At 40.4% G+C, this 19,687-nt stretch overlaps 2 protein-coding genes across 2 annotated transcripts; both read left to right on the forward strand.

The window, feature by feature from the left end:
• The first annotated feature begins 734 nt into the window (after positions 1-734).
• On the forward strand, positions 735-3,860 carry LOC131151467 (probable protein phosphatase 2C 47). The gene is made up of 4 exons (XM_058102713.1): positions 735-1,415; positions 2,111-2,305; positions 2,680-2,885; positions 3,079-3,860. Exons 1-4 carry the CDS (start codon positions 1,200-1,202, stop codon positions 3,632-3,634), a joined length of 1,173 nt encoding a protein of 390 aa, XP_057958696.1. The 5' UTR covers positions 735-1,199; the 3' UTR covers positions 3,635-3,860.
• Positions 3,861-4,006: 146 nt separating this feature from the next.
• Positions 4,007-19,629, forward strand: LOC131151459 (pentatricopeptide repeat-containing protein At2g17525, mitochondrial). Its single transcript, XM_058102706.1, has 2 exons — positions 4,007-6,538; positions 19,202-19,629. The coding sequence occupies exon 1, from the start codon at positions 4,195-4,197 to the stop codon at positions 6,082-6,084; it is 1,890 nt and encodes a 629-aa protein (XP_057958689.1). The 5' UTR covers positions 4,007-4,194; the 3' UTR covers positions 6,085-6,538; positions 19,202-19,629.
• Positions 19,630-19,687: the final 58 nt, after the last annotated feature.

Consider the following 19,687-nt stretch of genomic DNA (forward strand, 5'->3'; position numbering starts at 1 on the left):
TTATATGTGAATAAAATGGAATGAGAGTGAACGAAATAAATACATGAAAAGTATCTAAAAATTAAGTCATCAATTCAATTTCATTCTATTTTTCCGTATCAAACGAGCTAAAATTAGGTAAAAAATTAATCATACTTGTAATTTAGTTTTTATATTATTTTATTTAATTTTTTTATTTCATCTTGTTCCTAATACTATTTCATAAAATAATATACGATATATACTAGTTATATTTATTTTGAATAAATAAAAACATATAAGAAAAATACCCAACAACATGATTATTGCTTAAAGAACGATAAATCAGAAATAAAAATTAAAAATTAGAAACGAAAAACTAAAAATCGAAGAGTGGTTAATATTAATTATATTTTAAGTTCTTATTCAACATCGAATTCATAAGATTATTTTGGCTTAATTTTGCTTAAAATTTATTTAAAAAATAAGTAATTTAATCTAAAAAAAATAAATTATTATGATATTTAATTGTCAAAATAATTAAAAATAATAAAATATAATTTTTTGTTTTATAAAACAGATAAAAAATTAATAACATAAATAAATAAAAATACATTGTTAAAATTGGGGGTGGGTCGAAAGATGCAGAACCATGTGAACTTAAACCCACGGCCAGCCGGTGAACTAGACATAACTCCCGCCGGGCGTGTGCCACGTGGCGGCAACCCAATTCGTCCTCCCAACCGTTACAGAAAAAAATTGAACGGAGAAAGGTTGGCAGAGCCATTAGCTTATCCTCCCTTCTCTCCCCTCCTGCCTTTCTCACTCCCAATTCCCAAACACAACAAAACAAATACTCTCTGCTTTCACAACATTGAATTGCTTCCTCTTCTCTTCTCTTCTCTTCTTTCATTTTTTAATTGATTGTTCTAAGCCTGCAGATTTGGACCATGACTAATTAAATCGAAAAACCTTCTTCTTCTTCTTCCTCCTCTTGACTTCTGTGTGTTTCCCTGCAAACATTATCTGGGTCACCTTTTGTTTGATGAATTAAGGAATAATAACAGGAGAGAAATCGCATGTGGGCTATGCTGAATTATCCAAAAAATGGTGTTTTGATTGAGCACAGTTGTTAATTACAGGGAGAGATCTGGTCAAGATCCATATTTTGAGGCATTTGTTTTGATTTGATTTTTGGTTTAATGGGTTGAGTTTTGTTCCTTTTATGGGAGAGATCAGGAATGGCTTCATCAGGAACCGAATTGTCTCCCCAGTTCGCGGTTGCTGCACATGGAGTGCACTGCAATAAGAACGAGGCTTTTGACATTGAGGACGACATTATTCCTGAGAATTTGGATAATTTAAATCAAGCCAACACTACAGGGAAACCTCCGCGCAACCACTCCCTTATCCGGCACTGCGTCAGCGCCGCTCGGTTGTCGGATATCACTGAATTGGTATGTGCTTCCCCTTCATTTACCATATATATATTCATTTCATTTTCACAACCCAATCCCAAATCCCAAATCCCTCCATTTGTGCGTGTGAAATGGATGTGAAGTTAAAACTTAAAAAGTGTTAATTAATGATCTTATTGGGGAGTCTTAGATGGCCTTGCATCTTCTAACATCAATTCAACCACCACTTTTATTAATTTCTACCAATAGTTTGGAACCCGTGCTAAAATTTGCATGCCCATATCTCAAAATAGAAAAAATAATCTCAAGTCAAATTGTTTTTTAATGTTCTGCAATTATTAGTCCAAACACCATAATACTGTAGTAGGTAGAAGAGTCTCATAGCAGAGTGCATGACAGAAATTATAGCAGCCCAACTCCCGCAAGAGAATACAAATAACCAAGAGCCATGATCTCTATGCATTTGTGTAAATATGTGTGTGTGTATGTATAAACTTTTATTTAGAAATGCTGAATCGCATGGTTTCATTTACCATTCCTGCAGTGATTGACATTGAGTAGGAGGTGATGTGATTTTGGTCTTGGAATTTTTACAACGGATGACTTACATGCCAGCAGATATACTTTCATACTTAGCTTGAAGTGCTTGTTGAATATGTGCTCATGTTATCCATTATTTTGTAAGTCACAGAAAAGAAACAACTAATTAAGTATTCCACTGTCTCTATTCTTAGGAAGCAGATGGTGAGAATTCAGGCAACAAGCCACCTTCAGATGAGACGGCTGGATTTTTGCCAGTGTTTCGGTCAGGCAGCTGTTCTGAGATTGGACCAAAACGATCTATGGAGGATGAGTTTGTCTGCATAGATGATCTTCATGAACATCTTGGTGCAAGTCCAAACTTCCCGTCTCCTGGAGCATTTTATGGGGTGCGTGAATTGCTTGTGTAGTTGTGTTTATCTTTTGTTTTTCTGACCTTGTGTGAATTGTCATCGTTTCTCCTCAGAATTAATGCCAAGTTGAGTTTTTCTTTTAATGAACAAGAAACATCCTTTTATCGTCTTGCAGTGACTAAGGCTGAGTGCAAATCATTCAGCAACTTGTGCAATGTACTCATACTGGTCAAATCTTTCATAATTAGGTGACTCTAGGCTTTCTACAAAATTTTAAACTGTTCTATAATTTGGAAATGCACAATTGGAAGTTTGCCTCCGGGAAGAATCAAACATATGGTTCCTTACCATTCTACCCAACAAATTATTGGACCCCCAGAAAAGTGTCGTGATGTTATGTTTTTGTACAGGTTTTCGATGGACATGGTGGCATTGATGCAGCATCTTTCATTAGAAAGAACATCCTTAAGTTCATTGTTGAGGATTCACATTTCCCAGATGGCGTGAAAAAGGCTGTTAGGAGTGCCTTTGTGAAAGCTGATCATGCATTTGCAGATGTTGGCTCACTCGATAGTTCCTCCGGCACAACTGCTCTGACTGCCCTCATCTTAGAAAGGTGAGTATGCAAACTGATTTTCATATACTTTCAACCTTCTAATTAACTAGTTAAAATTATCCTGCTATTGTTTACTACCTTCTTGATGCTCATTGAAGTTGATGTGCTAACCCCTTACCTAGTTCAAATTTGAAGCCAAGATGACTAATCTTGAATTGGATTTTTAAGTATTTGATATTGTCCTATTTTGCAGGACCATGCTAATTGCTAATGCTGGGGATTCTCGAGCTGTGCTGGGGAAGCGGGGAAGAGCAATAGAACTGTCTAAAGACCACAAACCCAATTGCGCCTCTGAAAGATTGAGAATTGAGAAACTGGGTGGTGTTGTTTATGATGGATATCTCAATGGGCAACTATCGGTTGCCCGTGCACTTGGGGACTGGCACTTGAAGGGGCCAAAAGGTTCAAAGTGCCCCTTGAGCTCTGAGCCGGAGTTGCAGGAAATTGTCCTGGCAGAGGAAGATGAGTTTTTGATAATGGGATGTGATGGGCTGTGGGATGTGATGAGCAGTCAGTGTGCAGTGACTATGGTGAGGAAGGAGCTGATGCTGAATAACGATCCTGAGAAGTGCTCAAGAGAGCTTGTCAGGGAGGCACTTCGGCGCAACACTTGTGATAATCTCACAGTTGTGGTGGTATGTTTCTCCCCAGACCCGCCCCCTCGGATCGAGATTCCAAAGTTCCACAGGAGGAGAAGCATATCAGCTGAAGGTCTTGATCTTCTCAAGGGCGTTCTGAATAATGCTTGAACAAGTATTGCTATTTCAGCTGAGGCTTGTACAGACTAATGAGGAGTATTAAACTGCATGGGAGGATTTTTTGTTCTTTCAGCTGCCCATGCCATTGCTTAGGTTGGGTTGGGGATTTTTTGAACTGAAAATGCTGTACATCTGAGACTATGAATTCAACTTTTTGTAGTTTTAATTATTGAGTCTCTGCAGTTCTTCTTGCAGGTCTTTGGCCTCTTAGGCCCAATATGAAGTTGTGGTTATTGTTTAAAAAGAAAAGACAAAAATAAAAGTCAGGATAACCTAACAACAATACAGTTCATGTACAGAAAGAAAGATCTTTGGTACGTAACATATATAACCATAAAAACAAATTCAATTGTATTTTTATTTACCAAACAAAGGAAATACCAATATGAACAGACAGGAGATCTATGCAAGGCCATAACTATGTAGCGGTTAGCAAGCATTTCTGTTCTGGATATAAGTGAACGTTTGGCCATAAGTTGTCACTCTAGTTGCTATTGGCGACTCCATGCTCGACCATTGGAAGGCCTTCGACATATGAAATTAAGCACTTCATGCCCTCCATCCCCAACCCTGCAAAGCTTCCAATCTTCTCTGCTTCAGCCCGTCGTGGGTTTCTTCTCTGCTGTCGATCTAGACCCGTTTCATCGTCTTCTTCGCCAGCCCCGACCCACCAGCACATTGTCCGTCTAATCCTCGATCAGAAATCGGCATCCCAGGCCCTCCAAACCTTCCGATGGGCCTCGCAACTCTCCAATTTCACCCACAACCAATCCACCTACAGAGCCTTAATTCACAAGCTCTGCTCCTTCCGTCGATTCGATACCGTCCAGGATCTGCTCGACGAAATGCCCGAGTCAGTTGGTTCGCCCCCGGATGAAGATGTTTTCGTCACTATCGTCCGAGGTCTTGGGAGGGCCCGGATGGTCCGCGAAGTCCTTAAGGTACCCGACTTGGTTCTCAAATTTGGTCGTAATACGTCTGTGAAAATCTTCAATTCCATACTCGATGTTCTTGTCAAGGAGAACATTGATTTAGCGAGGGAGTTTTATAGGAAGAAGATGATGGCTAGCGGCGTCCAAGGGGACGATTACACTTTTGGGATATTAATGAAAGGCCTTTGCTTGACGAACAGAATTGGGGATGGGTTTAAGCTTCTACAACTGATGAAAACTCGGGGAGTAACCCCAAATACTGTGATTTATAATACTCTGATTCATACACTCTGCAAGAATGGGAAGATTGGGAGAGCCAGGAGTTTGATGAGTGAGATTGGGGAGCCCAATAATGTGACTTTTACTGTTTTGATATCTGGGTATTGCCGAGAAGAGAATTTGGTTCAAGCTCTAGTGCTGTTAGAGAAATGCTTCAATCAAGGCCTCATCCCTGATGTTATTACAGTGACTAAGGTGGTTGAAATTCTTTGTAATGTGGGTCGTGTTACGGAGGCCTTTGAGGTTCTTGAGAGAGTTGAGAGGAAGGGAGGTGCAGTTGATGTCGTGGCTTATAACACCTTAATCAAGGGTTTTTGTAGATTAGGGAAAGTTAAAGTCGGGCATCGTTTGTTGAAGGAGATGGAGAGTAAGGGTTGCCTCCCAAATGCAGAAACATACAATGTGTTGATATCTGGTTTCTGTGATTGTGGAACGTTAGATTCAGCACTTGACCTTTTTAATGACATGAAGACAGATGGTATAAACTGGAATTTTTCCACATATGATTTGTTAATCAAAGGTTTGTGCTCAGGAGGGAGGACTGGAGATGGGTTTAATATTTTGGAATTGATGGAAGATAACAGAGGGGCTGGTGGTCATATTGGTCCTTACAATAGTGTGATATATGGCCTGTATAAGGAAAATCGTTTGGATGAAGCACTTGAATTTTTAGCTAAAATGGGGACCTTGTTTCCAAGAGCTGTTGATAGGAGCTTAAGGATATTAGATTTTTGCAAGGAGGGCAATGTTGGGGATGCAAAGAGGATTTATGATCAGATGGTTGGGGAAGGGGGTATCCCAGGTGCTCTTGTTTTTGTCCGCTTAATTCATGGATTTTGCCTGGAAGGGCGAGTGCGGGAAGCATTTGAGCTGATGAATGAGATGATTGGTTTTGGTTGGTTTCCTGTTGCATCAACTTTCAATGTTTTAGTCAGAGGGTTCTGCAGGCAAGGTAAAGTTGGGAGTGCTTCAAAGCTTGTGAAAGAGATGGTTGAGAGAGGTTGTCTAGCTGATATGGGGAGTTATAGTCCTTTGATTGATGCTCTGTGTAGGAAAGGGGATTTCCAAAGGGCGTTAAGCCTTTTTCTGCAAATGATAGAAAAGGGAATTTGTCCTGATATTTTCACGTGGAATTCTTTGCTTCTTGGTCTAAGTCAAGAAACAGTATGGTGTGAAGCCATGAATATTATGAATGTAGATAACCTTTTACATAGGACCATTGAGACATGAATTATAGTTCAAGGATAAGTGCATTTTTGCTGATGATGAATGGTGAATCAATTTTTTTGATAATTGATGACAAACTTGCAGCTTTACTTGAGTAGGATGCTTGAAAGTTGAGAACTGATTTATGCTTTGTGTTATTGGATTTGAATACTTTAAAAGGGAACTATAGTTGTATTTCAACTGGTTTTTCATGATTTACAGAAGCTAAATAATGAAGATGATTCTTTTGGAGAGGCAGTAAAAGAATCTGTGGTTCATTAGCAATAAACAGAGAGTTTAATTTTGAAGTCACAGCATCTTCCTTTCTGATTATAAGCTTGCCAAGATTTTCACTGGTCAAAGAAAAAGATTGTCAATTCTTTTAATTACACTGCTTAAATAGCCTCTGGACTCCTGGAAGTTAGGGTGTGATGCAAGGACAAGGCTTGATGGAAGGTTTGTGCATTTAGAGTTGCAGGTAAATCTCTGGTTTGTCATATACATTTACATACATACATACATATATATATATATACATACATATACATACATACATACATATATATATATATATAAGCATTAATTCTTTGAAAATTTTTGATTTCCTTATTCATCACCATAAATATTCAACTGACTTAAGTGTTCGGGACCCATAAGTTACTATTGACCACTGCATAGTAAGCTAACATCCATTCCCTTGGCATGTGGGGTCCTTCAACAATATATAGCAGCAGGTGTGAGGGTTGGATGTCTGGCTCAGATTAAGTTCTACCATTTTGATAGCAGGAGGAATTAACTGGAATAGTGCCTCTCTTGATTGCTCTTTCCTAATATAACATTCTACATTGTTGACATCTCAGGCTTCGTTGGAGCCCTAGCGGACTCACGACCCCCGTCGAACCTCTTTCCCAGTCTCCTGCTGTTCCCAGCCTTCTTCGCCCTTCTCGCCGGACATCTTAGGCTTCATCGGAGCCCTAGCCGACTTGCTTTCCCTGTCGAACCCCGCTCCTAGTCTCCTATTGCTCCCAGCCTTCTTCGCCCTGTTCGCGGCCTCTCGAAGGGTCGAAATATTTGGGTCTTTTAACACGATGGATCCCAACCCTCTCTCCCGCTCACATCCCCAGCCTCCTCCTGTTGGGCGTGATCTGGCCGCAACCACAGCCGATCGCCCATCTCGCTGCTTGCTGGATCTCTAGGACATTGAATTCCTTAATCAGGTATGTCTCTCTTCAACCATCGCACAGTCTAGAGTTTCGCTGAAGTTAGGCGCCTACGATGGCGGTGCCCGCCGACTCTCTAGTGGATCCTCCACCAGTGGAGCCTCTTTCAAAAGGTGGTTCAGGACTTTTGTCGTATGCCCATGTAGTATCACGTTTTCATGTTGTTAACCCGTCGTCTTCCTCTTTCAAACTAGCCATGAGATATCCTGTTGATGTAGATGTAGATGTAGATATTGGATTCATTTTCTCTGAGGCTGAGATGAACAAAGTGGCGGAAGATTTTCAGTTTGCATTAGTTTTGAAATTTTTGCGCTTTAGGCCATCCATTGACATTATCCATTTGAATATTATAAAGTCTTGGGGCCTTTCGGAGATCCCTTCTGTTAATTTCATTGATGATTTTCACGTACTGGTTCAGATGAATAATGAACGAGATTTTCTTCATGGATGGTCTCGTGAAAGAAAGATTTTGGCTGGGTTTCCGTTTCGTCTTTTTCGATGGACAAAGGATTTTAATCTGAAGCAGGAACCATCATTAGCCCCTTAATGGTTATTTCTCTCTGGTCTTTCGATGCACATGTACATGCCTAATTGTTTACAGATTCTAGCCACGAGGTTTGGTCGATATCTGGGAACTGACAATGCTACGCTTAACCGAACTAGGGCTACGGGTGCGAGAATGTGCGAGGAGGTGGATTTATTGGCAGATCAGGTGGATGCTTTCTTGATTGTTGTTTCTACAAATAAAAAAATTTGGTAGGAAATGAGGTACGAAAAGTAAGGATTTTATCGTGAGAAATGTCATAATCAAGGGCATTCAAAGTGGTATGCCGAGTGGGTGAAAGGAAACAGAAAATTGGGGATAAATGTAAGGATATGAAAAATGCTAAACAAGAAAATTGACAAGAAGTTTGGCGTGTGAAGCATTTGGATAAAGGGAAATAAGTTAAGAGATAATTGATAGATCCATGCATTGTTGAAGAACCTTTAAAGGTGGATCATGTTCAAGAGGGTGTGTCACGGTTCGACTATTTTCACACCGTTGTGAAAGGCCGTGTGGTGCTAGCTAAAGCACTCTTACTTAACTAGCTAGCCTATCGTTTACCAACATTCATCCACGAAGCACTTTTATTAACATTCATTCAGATAGCAGCGGAAACAATAATCAATTCATGAAAGTCGTGGCAAGCAAGCAGTAAACATTGAAGCAAACGTAATTCATTAACAAATCCTCTGTTGACAAGTTGTACTTAGCGAGGGAGGCAAGTAGGCTAAGTACGTTGACAATTGCTAGTGAGTTTTACAATGACTGATGAACACTCACCCTCCCCTAAAGAGATTTTTATGTAATTATCATCCTAACACTAGGAACCATCAAAGTGACCGAGGAGTCATACTGCCTTATTTGGCTTTCAAAGACTCTACTAGTAGAAAATAACCCTACACTAGTATTTACATGATGGAAACCCAACCTAAGCACACGAGATAAGCGGTCACAGGCAAGCATAATGCCCTGAACAAGCTTAGCTCGTGACATTCTCCCCCACTTATGCGGTCGACGTCCTCGTAGACTTTTGGCGGTAGGTACACTTCAAATTTGTCCACGAACGGTTGAATATCTTCCGTAGAAATCTAGCTGATTTCTTTGTCATCAAGGCATTTCCACTCCACTAGGAACTTCTGCCGCTTCTTCCTTGAGGATATGAACTTTCTGTCTGCAAGGATCTCTTCAGCATCATGTCTGTCAGGTTGCACTGTCTTCAACTCTGCGCTGTTTGACTGACTTCTGCTCAGGTTGTTGGTGTTGGCGTTGAATGACTTGAGGTAGCTGACATGAAACTGCGGTCTTCTCCCCTTATTTTCCCACTTCTTCATATGCTTAGAAGCTTTCTTCAGATAGGCTTGGGCAAACTCTGCATTCTGTCTCCCTTCACTGGTGAAGATGTATGCCCTTGGACTCTTTCATCTGTACGGCTCGCCCACTGTGTGAGGTAACAGCGGCAGCTGGCCTGTAACAAGCTCAAAAAGGCTCTTGTTGGTTGTTGAGCGCTTTTGGGCGGTGCCATAAATTAGAGCCACATCAAGTAGTTGCACGCCATTCTTCTGGTTGTCGTTGACAAAATGGCCCAAGTACTCATCTAGCAGCTCTCTAAATTTCTTCATCTGTACGTCTGTCTGTCGATGATAACTCAAAGAGATGTCAAGATGTGACCTGAATATCCTGAAAAACTCTGTTAAGAAGTTGTCAATGAACATTAAATCTTGGTCACAAATAATAACTTGGGGAAAACTCCAATATCTCACAATAGTCACAAAGAACAATTGTGTCGTCCCCTCTGCCGAACAGTACTTTGGTGCGGCCATGAAAGTACCATACTTCTTCCGCTCCCCCTTGTCTTGTTGGCAAGTGAGACAAGTTTTGGTATAATCAACCACATCATCCCATGTGTGCGGCCAATAATACCTCGTCAGTAGTCCTGTCATTGGAGTTATTCTCCGCAAATACCCATCAACGAACTTCCTGTAGTATCTAGTAAGGCCAAGAAAGGAACGCAACTCCTTCACTGTCGTGGGGATCTTCCGTTCTTAAATCATCCTTACCTTCTCCATACCCCTCCGGATACGACCTTGTTCAATCACTTGACCAAGGAACTTGTTGCTTTGCCGAGCGAAAGAGAAGTTTTCCTTCTTCACATCCAGACTGTTTCCCCTCAGCTTGTCGAACACCTTCCATAGATGCTCTTCATGTTTCCTCTGAAATAACACCGATGCACCCAACAGTGTTTTGGAAGGGCGAACACATTCCGCTTCCAATTCATCAAGTTGCTTCCCCAACTCTACTATCTCTCGAGGCGCAATTCGACATGGCCCTTTAGCAAGTGGTTTCACTCCTGATAACAACTCGATCTCATCCTTCACAGTCCGTCGTGAAGGCAAATTGTGAGGCAGCTTATCCGGCAACACCTCCTTATACTCATCCAACACCGCTTGGATGGTCGTAGGCTCCAGCTCTTGGCCTACTTCTTTGTCTACCACCACCGTGGCTAGACGTGTCTGCTCACCCTTACCCAATCCTTCATTGAGTTGTATGGCTGAAAGAGACTTCTCGTCGTCTCCTTTCATTGCAACGACTTACACCATGCACGAGTGATCTCCCATTAGACATAGGGAGCAGCCGAAGGCATCAGCATTGTCCTCGTCCCCATTAGGAACTCCATTCCTAGAATGACTGGAAAGTCATCCTATGACACCGCTGTGAAATTCGCATGACCTTCCCACTGTCCAAGCTTTATAGCCACTTGCTTGGCTACTCCCAGAGTAGGCTGGGCTACAGAGTTAACTGCTTTCATGCGTCTTGTATCCTTCTCTAAGGATAAGTTGAGTCTCCCTGCTTCTAACTGTGAAACAAAATTATGAGTAACCCCCATATCCACCATAGCGCGAGTACTCTTCCCATTTATCCTCAAGTCCACAAACATTAACCCTTTTGCTCGTGTAACTTTCGGTATTTTTGCCTGCTTTTCCAATGCGTTCACTAGCCGCACTGAACCCACCCTCGGGGCATCATCCTCTTCCTCCTCGCTTTCCACCTCTTTTCCCGAAGTAGAAGCTTGTAAGGCATTGAGTAAACTTTTGTGTTGACACTTACTCATTTTGTGAGATCCACCACGCAAGTAGCATGAAATTTTACTCTTCCCCTTTCCATTGGGTGTGTTGAACCCTTGAGACGACGAAGCTTCCTGTGAGGTTGATGATTTAGAGTTGGCTCCCCCACTCTTGGGTTTGCCATTCTTGAAGACTTTCCACTGTTTCCCTCTCTGCCAAACTGTTTGGACGAAGTGGTATCATCACCAGCGTAGTCAGTCAAGCGTTCTGCAGCCGCTTGTGCAGTTGACAAGTCTTGAACCCTTTGCCTATGAAGTTCAGTTCTTGCCCATGGTTTCATCCCCTCTAGAAAATAGAACAACTTGTCCTTCTCCGACATATCCCGAATATCCAACATCAAAGTAGAAAATTGTTTCACATATTCGTTGATCGACCCCGTGTGCTTGAGATCTCTCAGTTTTCTCCTTGCATTATACTCAACATTCTCAGGAAAGAATTGGGCCTTGAGCTCTCTATTCAAGTCTGCCCAACTATCAATTACACAGCTTCCATTCTCAATTTCTATGTACTTGGTTCGCCACCACAGTTTGGCATCACCAATCAAGTACATGGTCGCAATATCCACCTTTGCCTGTTCTGAGGCCATCCTCACAATGCGAAAGTACTGCTCCACATCAAACAAGAAGTTCTCTAACTCCTTGGCTTTTTGGGCACCCCCATACGTTCTGGGTTCTGATACCTTGGTCTTGCTAACTCCCGGAGTGTTGGAGTTCCCCATAGCAAGAACCATCAGATTCACCTTTGCATCCAAATCAGCCATCCGCGACTGCAAAGTTTCAACTGTGTGGCGAAAGTCCTCTGACAAGTCGCCTAGCAAACCTGTTTGATGTTTTTGTGATCCCATCACCTCATCAACAAGTTCTCTCATCTGGGCCACTTCCGCGGCCATAGTATTGGTTGTTGTCTCAACCTGTGCTTACAGCACGCTAATCCTCTCGGCAGTGTTTGGTGCCATGGTCACTTACCAAAGCTTCCCAAATCCAACAACGGAGGCAATCGAATTCACGTAGCAACTCAACCTTGGGCTCTCACCAAGTGTCATTGACTTGGCTTTGATACCAAATGTCACGGTCCGACTATTTTCACACCGTTGTGAAGGGCCGTGCAGCGCTAGCTAAAGCACTCTTGCTTAACTAGTCAGCCTATCGTTTACCAACATTCATCCATGAAGCACTTTCATTAACATTCATTCAGATAGCAGCGGAAACAATAATCAATTCATGAAAGTCGTGGCAAGCAAGCAGTAAACATTGAAGCAAACGTAATTCATTAACAAATCCTCCGTTGACATGTTGTACTTAGTGAGGGAGGCAAGTAGGCTAAGTACGTTGACAATTGCTAGTAAGTTTTACAATGACTGATGAACACTCACCCTCCCTTAAAGAGGTTTTTATGTAATTATCATCTTGGCAATAGGAAACATCAAAGTGACCGAGGAGTCATACTGCCTTATTTGGCTTACAAAGACTCTACTAGCAAAAAATAACCCTACACTAGTATTTACATGATGGAAACTCATCCTAAGCACATGAGATAAGCGGTCACAGGCGAGCATAATGCCCTGAACAAGCTTAGCTCGTGACAGGGTGCAATGACATCACAAATTTTTCCAGTGGTTGAGACAGTTACGCAAAGTGAGATGGAAGAGGGGGAGTTTGTTCCTGAAGAACTGAGGTCTGAAGTGGAGATTTTGCAGATGAACACAAAACAGTATGAGATTGAGCAGAGGGAGGAGATTGTTGAACTAGTCTTGGGTGCTCCCGACGCTGATATGTTGGTAGTGGAAGATGTTATAGTAGTGCGTGATCAGTTGATGACATCTTGTAACATGGTTTCAGAATTCTGGAACAAGAGTGTACAATCATGCCCAGGTATGTCCTACATAATTGTGAATCGGATAGGGAGGTAGAGACAAATGCTTTGGAGAAACTCCCTTTGGAAAAAGGCTATTGTTCGGATGATGATTTACATGTTCCTCTTGTTAAATTGAAGGATATTAATGGGCAAAGTGAGAAGAAATCTCAACGAGTTATTGCCCATCCAAAGAAACTTGATTTATGATTAATACAATTCTAGTGTGGAACGTGCGGGGTTTAGGCACGTCTAAAAGCCGTTTACAAAAGTTAATGAGGAAATTTTCGCCTTCTATTTTGGTTATTTCAGAGCCATTTTCTGATGAAAGTTTGATGTCGCAATGGGCGGACTTTCTAAATTTTCCGAATTTTTGTACGAATGCATCGGGGGGGGGAGTAAACTTTCGATGTTTTGGGAAGAGAAAGTATACTTTTAGTTACAACATATGTCTGATCAAGTTATATCGGGTATTTTTAGTTCTGTGGACCAGAATTTCTTCTCTTCATTTGTTTATGCTAAATGTCGTCAAACAAATCGCCAGGAACTTTGAAATGATTTGGAGTTTGTTAAGAGGGATGATTTCTCTTGGTTAGTGGCGGGAGATTTTAATATCATCCATTTAGATTCGGAACATATTGGTGGTCATACGAGGCCGTTATTGGCTATGGAGGAATTTAATACTTGTTTGGAGAACTGTGGTCTTATGGATTTGGTTGTTACTGGGAGCAACATGTCTTGGTGTAATGATCACAGTGGAAATTCTCGGAGTTGGACAAAATTGGATTGGGTCCTCTATAATTCGACTCTTCTTCAATCTTTGCCAAATATTTATTTTGAGTATGGAAATAGGAGGACTTCAGATCATAACTCATTGATTATTCGGTTTCATAGAAATTTGCATCGGTATGGTCCTTTGCCCTTTAGGTATCAGAATATGTGGAGCACTCATCAGTCTTTTAAGTCTTGCGTCGAGGAAGCCTGGAGGGAGGAATCCCATGGCACGGGTTTAGTTAGACTTGCTGGTAAATTGAAGCATGCGAAAGTTGCAATCCGAAACTGGAACAAGCAGGTATTTGGTCATGTGCATCAAAACATTAAAAATCTGGAGGAAAGTATGGAGGTTCTAGAGGCTTAGCTTCAGGAACGGTATTTGCCATAAATGGAGGAAAATTTCTTCCTTTCTAAACTTGAGTTGGAAGCTTGGGCAAAAAGGGAGGAGATTCGTATTTCTTAGCTAGCCAAAAAGAAGTGGTTGGAGGCGGGGGATAATAATACAAAGTTCTTTCATGCATTTGTGAACCAAAAGAGGAAGAAGGCTATGATTCATTCATTGAAGCTTCCAAATGGAGAAGTGTTGGATTCTATGGAAGCTATTTATGAGGGTGCAGTAAGGTATTTTCAAACTTTCTTAACAGGTGCAAGACCTACTTAGTCGAACAACTTACCTTGATGATATTATATCTCCTATGGTTTCTGAAGAGGAGAATATTGCTCTTTGTCGTGCTCCGTCCGAGTTAGAGGTAAGGGATGCTATTCTTTCTATCCTGAGAAATAGTAGGCCAGGTCCGGATGGTTTTGGTTCGGCTTTTTTCTATGATTGTTGGGATATTATAAAAGAAGAGGTGATCGATGCAGCTAGAGATTTTTTTGCTGGGTCTCCTCTTCCTAAATTTTATTCTGCATCTTTCATTGTTCTAATCCCAAAAGTTCAGAATCCCAAAGTTTTGACAAGTTCAGACCTATTAGTCTTTGTAGTGTTATCTACAAATTTTTTTCAAAAATTATTGTTGCAAGGATGACAAGTTTATTGTCTACATTGATTTCTCCGGAGTAGGGAGCTTTCATTCCCGGTAGAAGTATATTTGAAAATATTACATTGGCTCAAGAAATGTTTCATTCTCTACATAAGAAGTCTAATGGTGGAAATGTAATGATCAAAGTAGACATGGCTAAGGTTTATGATAGGGTCGATTGAGATTTTTTAAACTTGATTCTGAAAAGCTTTGGATTCTCCCAGAGATTCTGTGGTTTAGTGGCGGAATGTGTTTCCTCTCCTTGGCTCTCCATTATAATGAATGACACTTATAAAGGTTTCTTTAAACCTTCTCGAGGGCTTCGCCAAGGAGACCCTCTATCTCCTTATTTGTTTATTATTTTACAAGAAGTTCTTTCTCGGCTTCTAAAGAAAAATTTTATGGAGAATAAGATAGGGGCTTGCTATCATCCTTGTGGGGCACCTTTGGTATCTCACCTACTCTATGCGGATGACATTCTTATTTTTGCCAATGGTAAGAGAAGTTCCATTCGAATGCTTATCAAGACTCTTAAGAAATATGAGGATTGTTCTGACCAAATGATAAATAAAGACAAATCAAGTATTTTTTTTGTCAAAGAGAATTGCTTATGCTCGGAAGCGATCCTTGTTAAGGTTGACTGGCTTTGCGGAAGGAGGGTTCCCTGCTACATACTTGGGTGTTCCTTTGGTATCGGGTCATCTTACGACCTGTATTTTAGAGCCTCTAGTTGCTAAATTGAGGAAAAAGATAGCAGGTTGGAAATTTAAGCTTTTATCTTAAAGGGGGCGCTTAGTTTTAATTAAGCATGTATTATCATCAATGGCGGTTCATCAATTGGCGGTAATTGACATTCCTAATATTGTCTTCACAATGTTAAATTCTATGTTATCGAATATTTTTTGGAGTGGAGTAAATGATAAAAGAAAAAGAAAATGGTGCTCCTGGCCTAATATATGTAAGCCTGTTTGTGAGGGTGGTTTGGGTAATAGGGATTTTGAGGAAGTAAAAAAATCATTGCATATGAAGTTTGTGTGGAGATTGTTAACTATGGATAATATGTGGACTCAATTCTTTAAAGCCAAACATTTGAATAATAGACACCACTTGAGAGAAATAAAGCCAGATAAAGGAACCAGATTTTGGAGATCGATTGCTCGTGTGATACCTGAAGTATTAGAGCATGTTCATGTTCAAATTAAAGAAGGGTCAGCCTCTTTCTGGTTTGATCGATGGTTAGCCTCCGGTCCCCTTTGTGCTAAGGTTCAAGAAATCAGAAACCATAAACTATGAACACAAGATTGTTGGGATAGAGATGGGTGGAATGTTGATTTATTAGTGAATCTTTTGGGTGAAGAACAGGCTGAGAAAGTAATGAACTCTGCTATTTCTTGCAAGGAGGGTCCAGATACAGTGATTTGGGAACCTTCAACAGATGGTAAATTTACCACGGCAGGTGCTTGGGAAATTATAAGGGAGCATAAAGAGGAATTCTTAGTTTCAAAATGGATCTGGCATCCTATGTTGCCAAAACGGGTGTCAATTTGTATGTGGAAGTCTTGGTTCGCTTGTCTTTCGGTTGATACTCGTATTCAAGAAGTAGGTGTTCAGATGGCCTCTCAGTGTGATTGTTGTTCAAATGCCAAGATTGAATCTATAAGCCATGTGTTTTGCATAGGATCTTTTGCTCAGGAGGTATGGAAACAAGTAGCAGTGGCGTTGGGTGTTAGTTGTATGGCAACGAATACATCGAAAGTCAAGAGTTAATTTTTGATTTAGTTGTGCAAGACAGGCCTCACAGTTAGGCATTTTGGTAGGTCTCATACCTAGTCTCATCATTTGGAGACTTTGGACTCGTCAATGTAGAGCCAGGATGGAATCAATTCATGATTCGGTGAGAATTGTGTGGCTTGATATTAAATATTGGCTGAGATCCATTTCGGACAAGTTAACTAAATGTGCACCTGCTTCTTGCACGGATATTGCAGTCCTTCGTGCTTTGGATATTCAAGTAAAAAATGTGAGGGTTCGTCTTCCTCGTGTAGTCAGATGGTGTAAACCTAGGATAGGTTGGGCTAAGTTGAATGTGGATGGAAGCTGTAGAGGTAACTAAGGTAATTGTAGTGGTGGAGGCGTGATAAGAGATGAAAGAGGATTATTTAAAGCAGCTTTTTCCTCATTACTGGGTTATGGAACCAATAATATAGCTGAATTGAAAGCGATTATTATAAGGATTAATCTATGCAAAGATCTCGGATTTGATCAAGTGGAGATTTCCTGTTACTCTGCTTTGTTGGTTCAATGGATTAATTTTGGGAAGTGTTCGGCTTGGAACTTATGGGATTTGTGGGAAGAGCTTGTGTTAGCATTAAGAGGCATACATTACAAAGCGGAACATGTTTACAGGGAGGCGAATCAAAGTTCGGATTTCTTTGCCAAGCAGGGTGAATTTGGTATATCTTGATCATATAGTTGCGAGGATGAGCTTCCATAGCAAATCAAGGGAATGATTCAATTGGATTTGTTGGGATTTCCTTCCTTGCGCTCCTGATGCTTTTGTGAAGGTTGTATTGGTTGGTTTATTCCTCGAGATCTTCCGTAGTTTTGTTTGTTTTCCACTTATAGTTGTTTAGTTCTTATTTATTTGTTTGGTTGTTGGTCATTGGTTTATTGGTTTTGAATAAGTTGGTTAAGTCAGTTTTAGATTCTTGGGGTTTGATTTTGTTTTCCCCAAGTCTCAAGGTTGGAACCACGGTATTCCTCCGCCATAAGTGAGGGGTTATCTAATAAAGATAGGAGGTGCCGCCCTCTTTCTCCCAAAAAAAAAAAAAAAAAGACACCGTGGAACTGAACAGTATGTGAAATGCTAATGCTGCAAAAAGGATTTGAGCATGGGCGTAAAAATAAGCACCCAAAAGTTCATACCTTAAACTCTTTTCCATCTTAGTAAGAGCCCAATGTTGTCATAATAATGTGGCACAATATTTTTCAGAAGTGTATAAAAGAAGTATGATCTTTCTTTAAGTTTGAATCCAGTACTTAGTTCATCTTATGTTGGGCTACTTTTTTTTCTTCTGGATATGATCTAGATACATTAGATTTGTCTTAAATTTAGTTGGCTATGTTATATTTCATGACTTCGTTTAATTTTTATAAATTTTTCTCAGATTAGGTTTCTTTGTATCTATGTCTTGCCATCTGAAATACTCTCGTTTGGATTGTTGAGAAATGGTGGAGAAGAGGAGAAAACAAAACATTGACTACTCCAAAAAACTGACTCGACACAACTAAATGCCAAATGTTTAGTTCTAGGTTAAACTGAGTAGAGCTGTTGGTTTCATTGGGGATGAAATCCTCTATTTCTCAGGAAACAAATGAAGCCTTGGCATTTCTTCAGTTTGATAGCCACTGTGAAAAAAAATTAGTAAACGCAATGCATTTATATTTTTCTTGGGGAATATCTGATGATGAGCACAAGCATTGAAATTGGATATGTGATTCTGACGCCCAAATGATGCAGGGTTGAATAGGAGTAGTAGAGTATTTGTCAAATTCGTTTTAAAAATTTGGATGCAATGTATCGAAGTCCTGTGTTTTTGTCTCTGTGAAATAAGTAAGTTGGCTGGTCGGACAACCTTGGGATGGCACATTAATCATGTGGGATGGAATGTCAAAGGATGTACTTTGAATGTTGCTATGCTGGTGGATCTGAACAGTTACTAAGGTGGCATTCTCAAACCAGGATGTATGACTTTTCAAAGATGGTTATTTATGCAAAACTGAGATTGCAACAGGAATAGTATCTTAGGGAAACACCAGGTCAGCGTCCTACAACACTTTGTGTCTTTTGGGCACTAAGTGAGCACCTCGAGCAATGCTTGGAGGTAGGCTTTTGACATCCTCCGAAGGTGTCTTTGGTTTCTGTGTGGGATGGGGAACCTAATGCATGACCCATTGGAAAATGAAGGTTGCACATCATTCTTGACCTGGAGGTTGAGACATGCACTCATTTTGGCCCCCTTGGGTATACTCTTGGACGTTGCTATGTTACTATATTGAACTACCGCAAGATGTTGATCCTTTGTATGTCTGTCTCAAGTTGGTGATAAGTGGCTATTGTGCTTCCATGAGGATCTTGCTATGGGGATGGGAATCACCATTGGTGCTTGTGGAACATAAGTTCAACACCCTTGCCATTCGAGTCATGGTTTCAGTGGACAAGTTGTCATGCCGTAAGCTTGACAATTGGATCCTTGAGCATTTCCATATATTTGGATCAGTAAGAGAGGTCCTGGGGTAGTTTGTCGCTGCACATGCGTCAGGCAGATTAAGGCAGGGGTAATTCCTTGCGCCTTGGGAATATGCCACCTCATGACACAATGCTTATTTATTGTCTTCATAGTGTAATGACTTTTGTCTTCTACCGCACTTGAAACTGATATTTTACTAAAAACTGCTTATATGGTGCAGCTACAACGCAGCTGAAGTTTTAGTTTCTCTTTTTTTGGGGTCATATGTTGCTGGAGATTGATTATTATTGTCTGGTGCTGCAGATTGCATAGTATTTTGTCATCTGTTCTAATTGCTTTTTTTTTTTTTTTATTGCAGTTGGAGATCTAAAGGAATCTTCTCTAACCCACAATTGTTGCCACCGTTGTCCTTGTCATGATGCATTTGGATAATAACAAAAAAAAACATACATATGAAGATAGTTGAATATCCACTGCATTTTTTGTGCAACGCAATGCCTTTGGAGTAATTCTGCTGCCTTAACCATATTTGAAGATAGTTAAATATTTGCTACATTTTTTCTGCAGCGCAATAGTCATGAAGTCCTCTTAGATCCTATCTGTAGTTTGTAGTATAATTTTAATGTTTGAATTCCACTTCTGTTATTTTCCAATCTTTGTTAAAATAGTACGGTTGCTTGAAGATGAAGTTGGAGCAAGGCGGTTGTTGTATGTGCTAGAATACTTGTGCTTGCTGATTTCGTCAATGTTTATGTTAATATAGTGGACAAAGTTTTTTCTTTTAAAGTAGTTCCCAAAATTACCTGCTAATTTTAATGCTTTGAGTGGTCGCTTGTAATATCTT

The sequence above is a fragment of the Malania oleifera genome, chromosome 1, assembly GCF_029873635.1.
Source record: "Malania oleifera isolate guangnan ecotype guangnan chromosome 1, ASM2987363v1, whole genome shotgun sequence".
NCBI lineage: Eukaryota > Viridiplantae > Streptophyta > Magnoliopsida > Santalales > Ximeniaceae > Malania > Malania oleifera.

What these genes read in the sequence shown, in the direction of transcription:
- LOC131151459 (XM_058102706.1), top strand. Translation starts at nt 4,195, where the DNA reads ATGCCCTCCATCCCCAACCCTGCAAAGCTTCCAATCTTCTCTGCTTCA.
- LOC131151467 (XM_058102713.1), top strand. Translation starts at nt 1,200, where the DNA reads ATGGCTTCATCAGGAACCGAATTGTCTCCCCAGTTCGCGGTTGCTGCA. An exon ending in TGTCGGATATCACTGAATTG is followed by an intron (nt 1,416 to 2,110) that starts GTATGTGCTTCC and finishes CTCTATTCTTAG; the next exon opens with GAAGCAGATGGTGAGAATTC. An exon ending in ACTGCCCTCATCTTAGAAAG is followed by an intron (nt 2,886 to 3,078) that starts GTGAGTATGCAA and finishes CCTATTTTGCAG; the next exon opens with GACCATGCTAATTGCTAATG.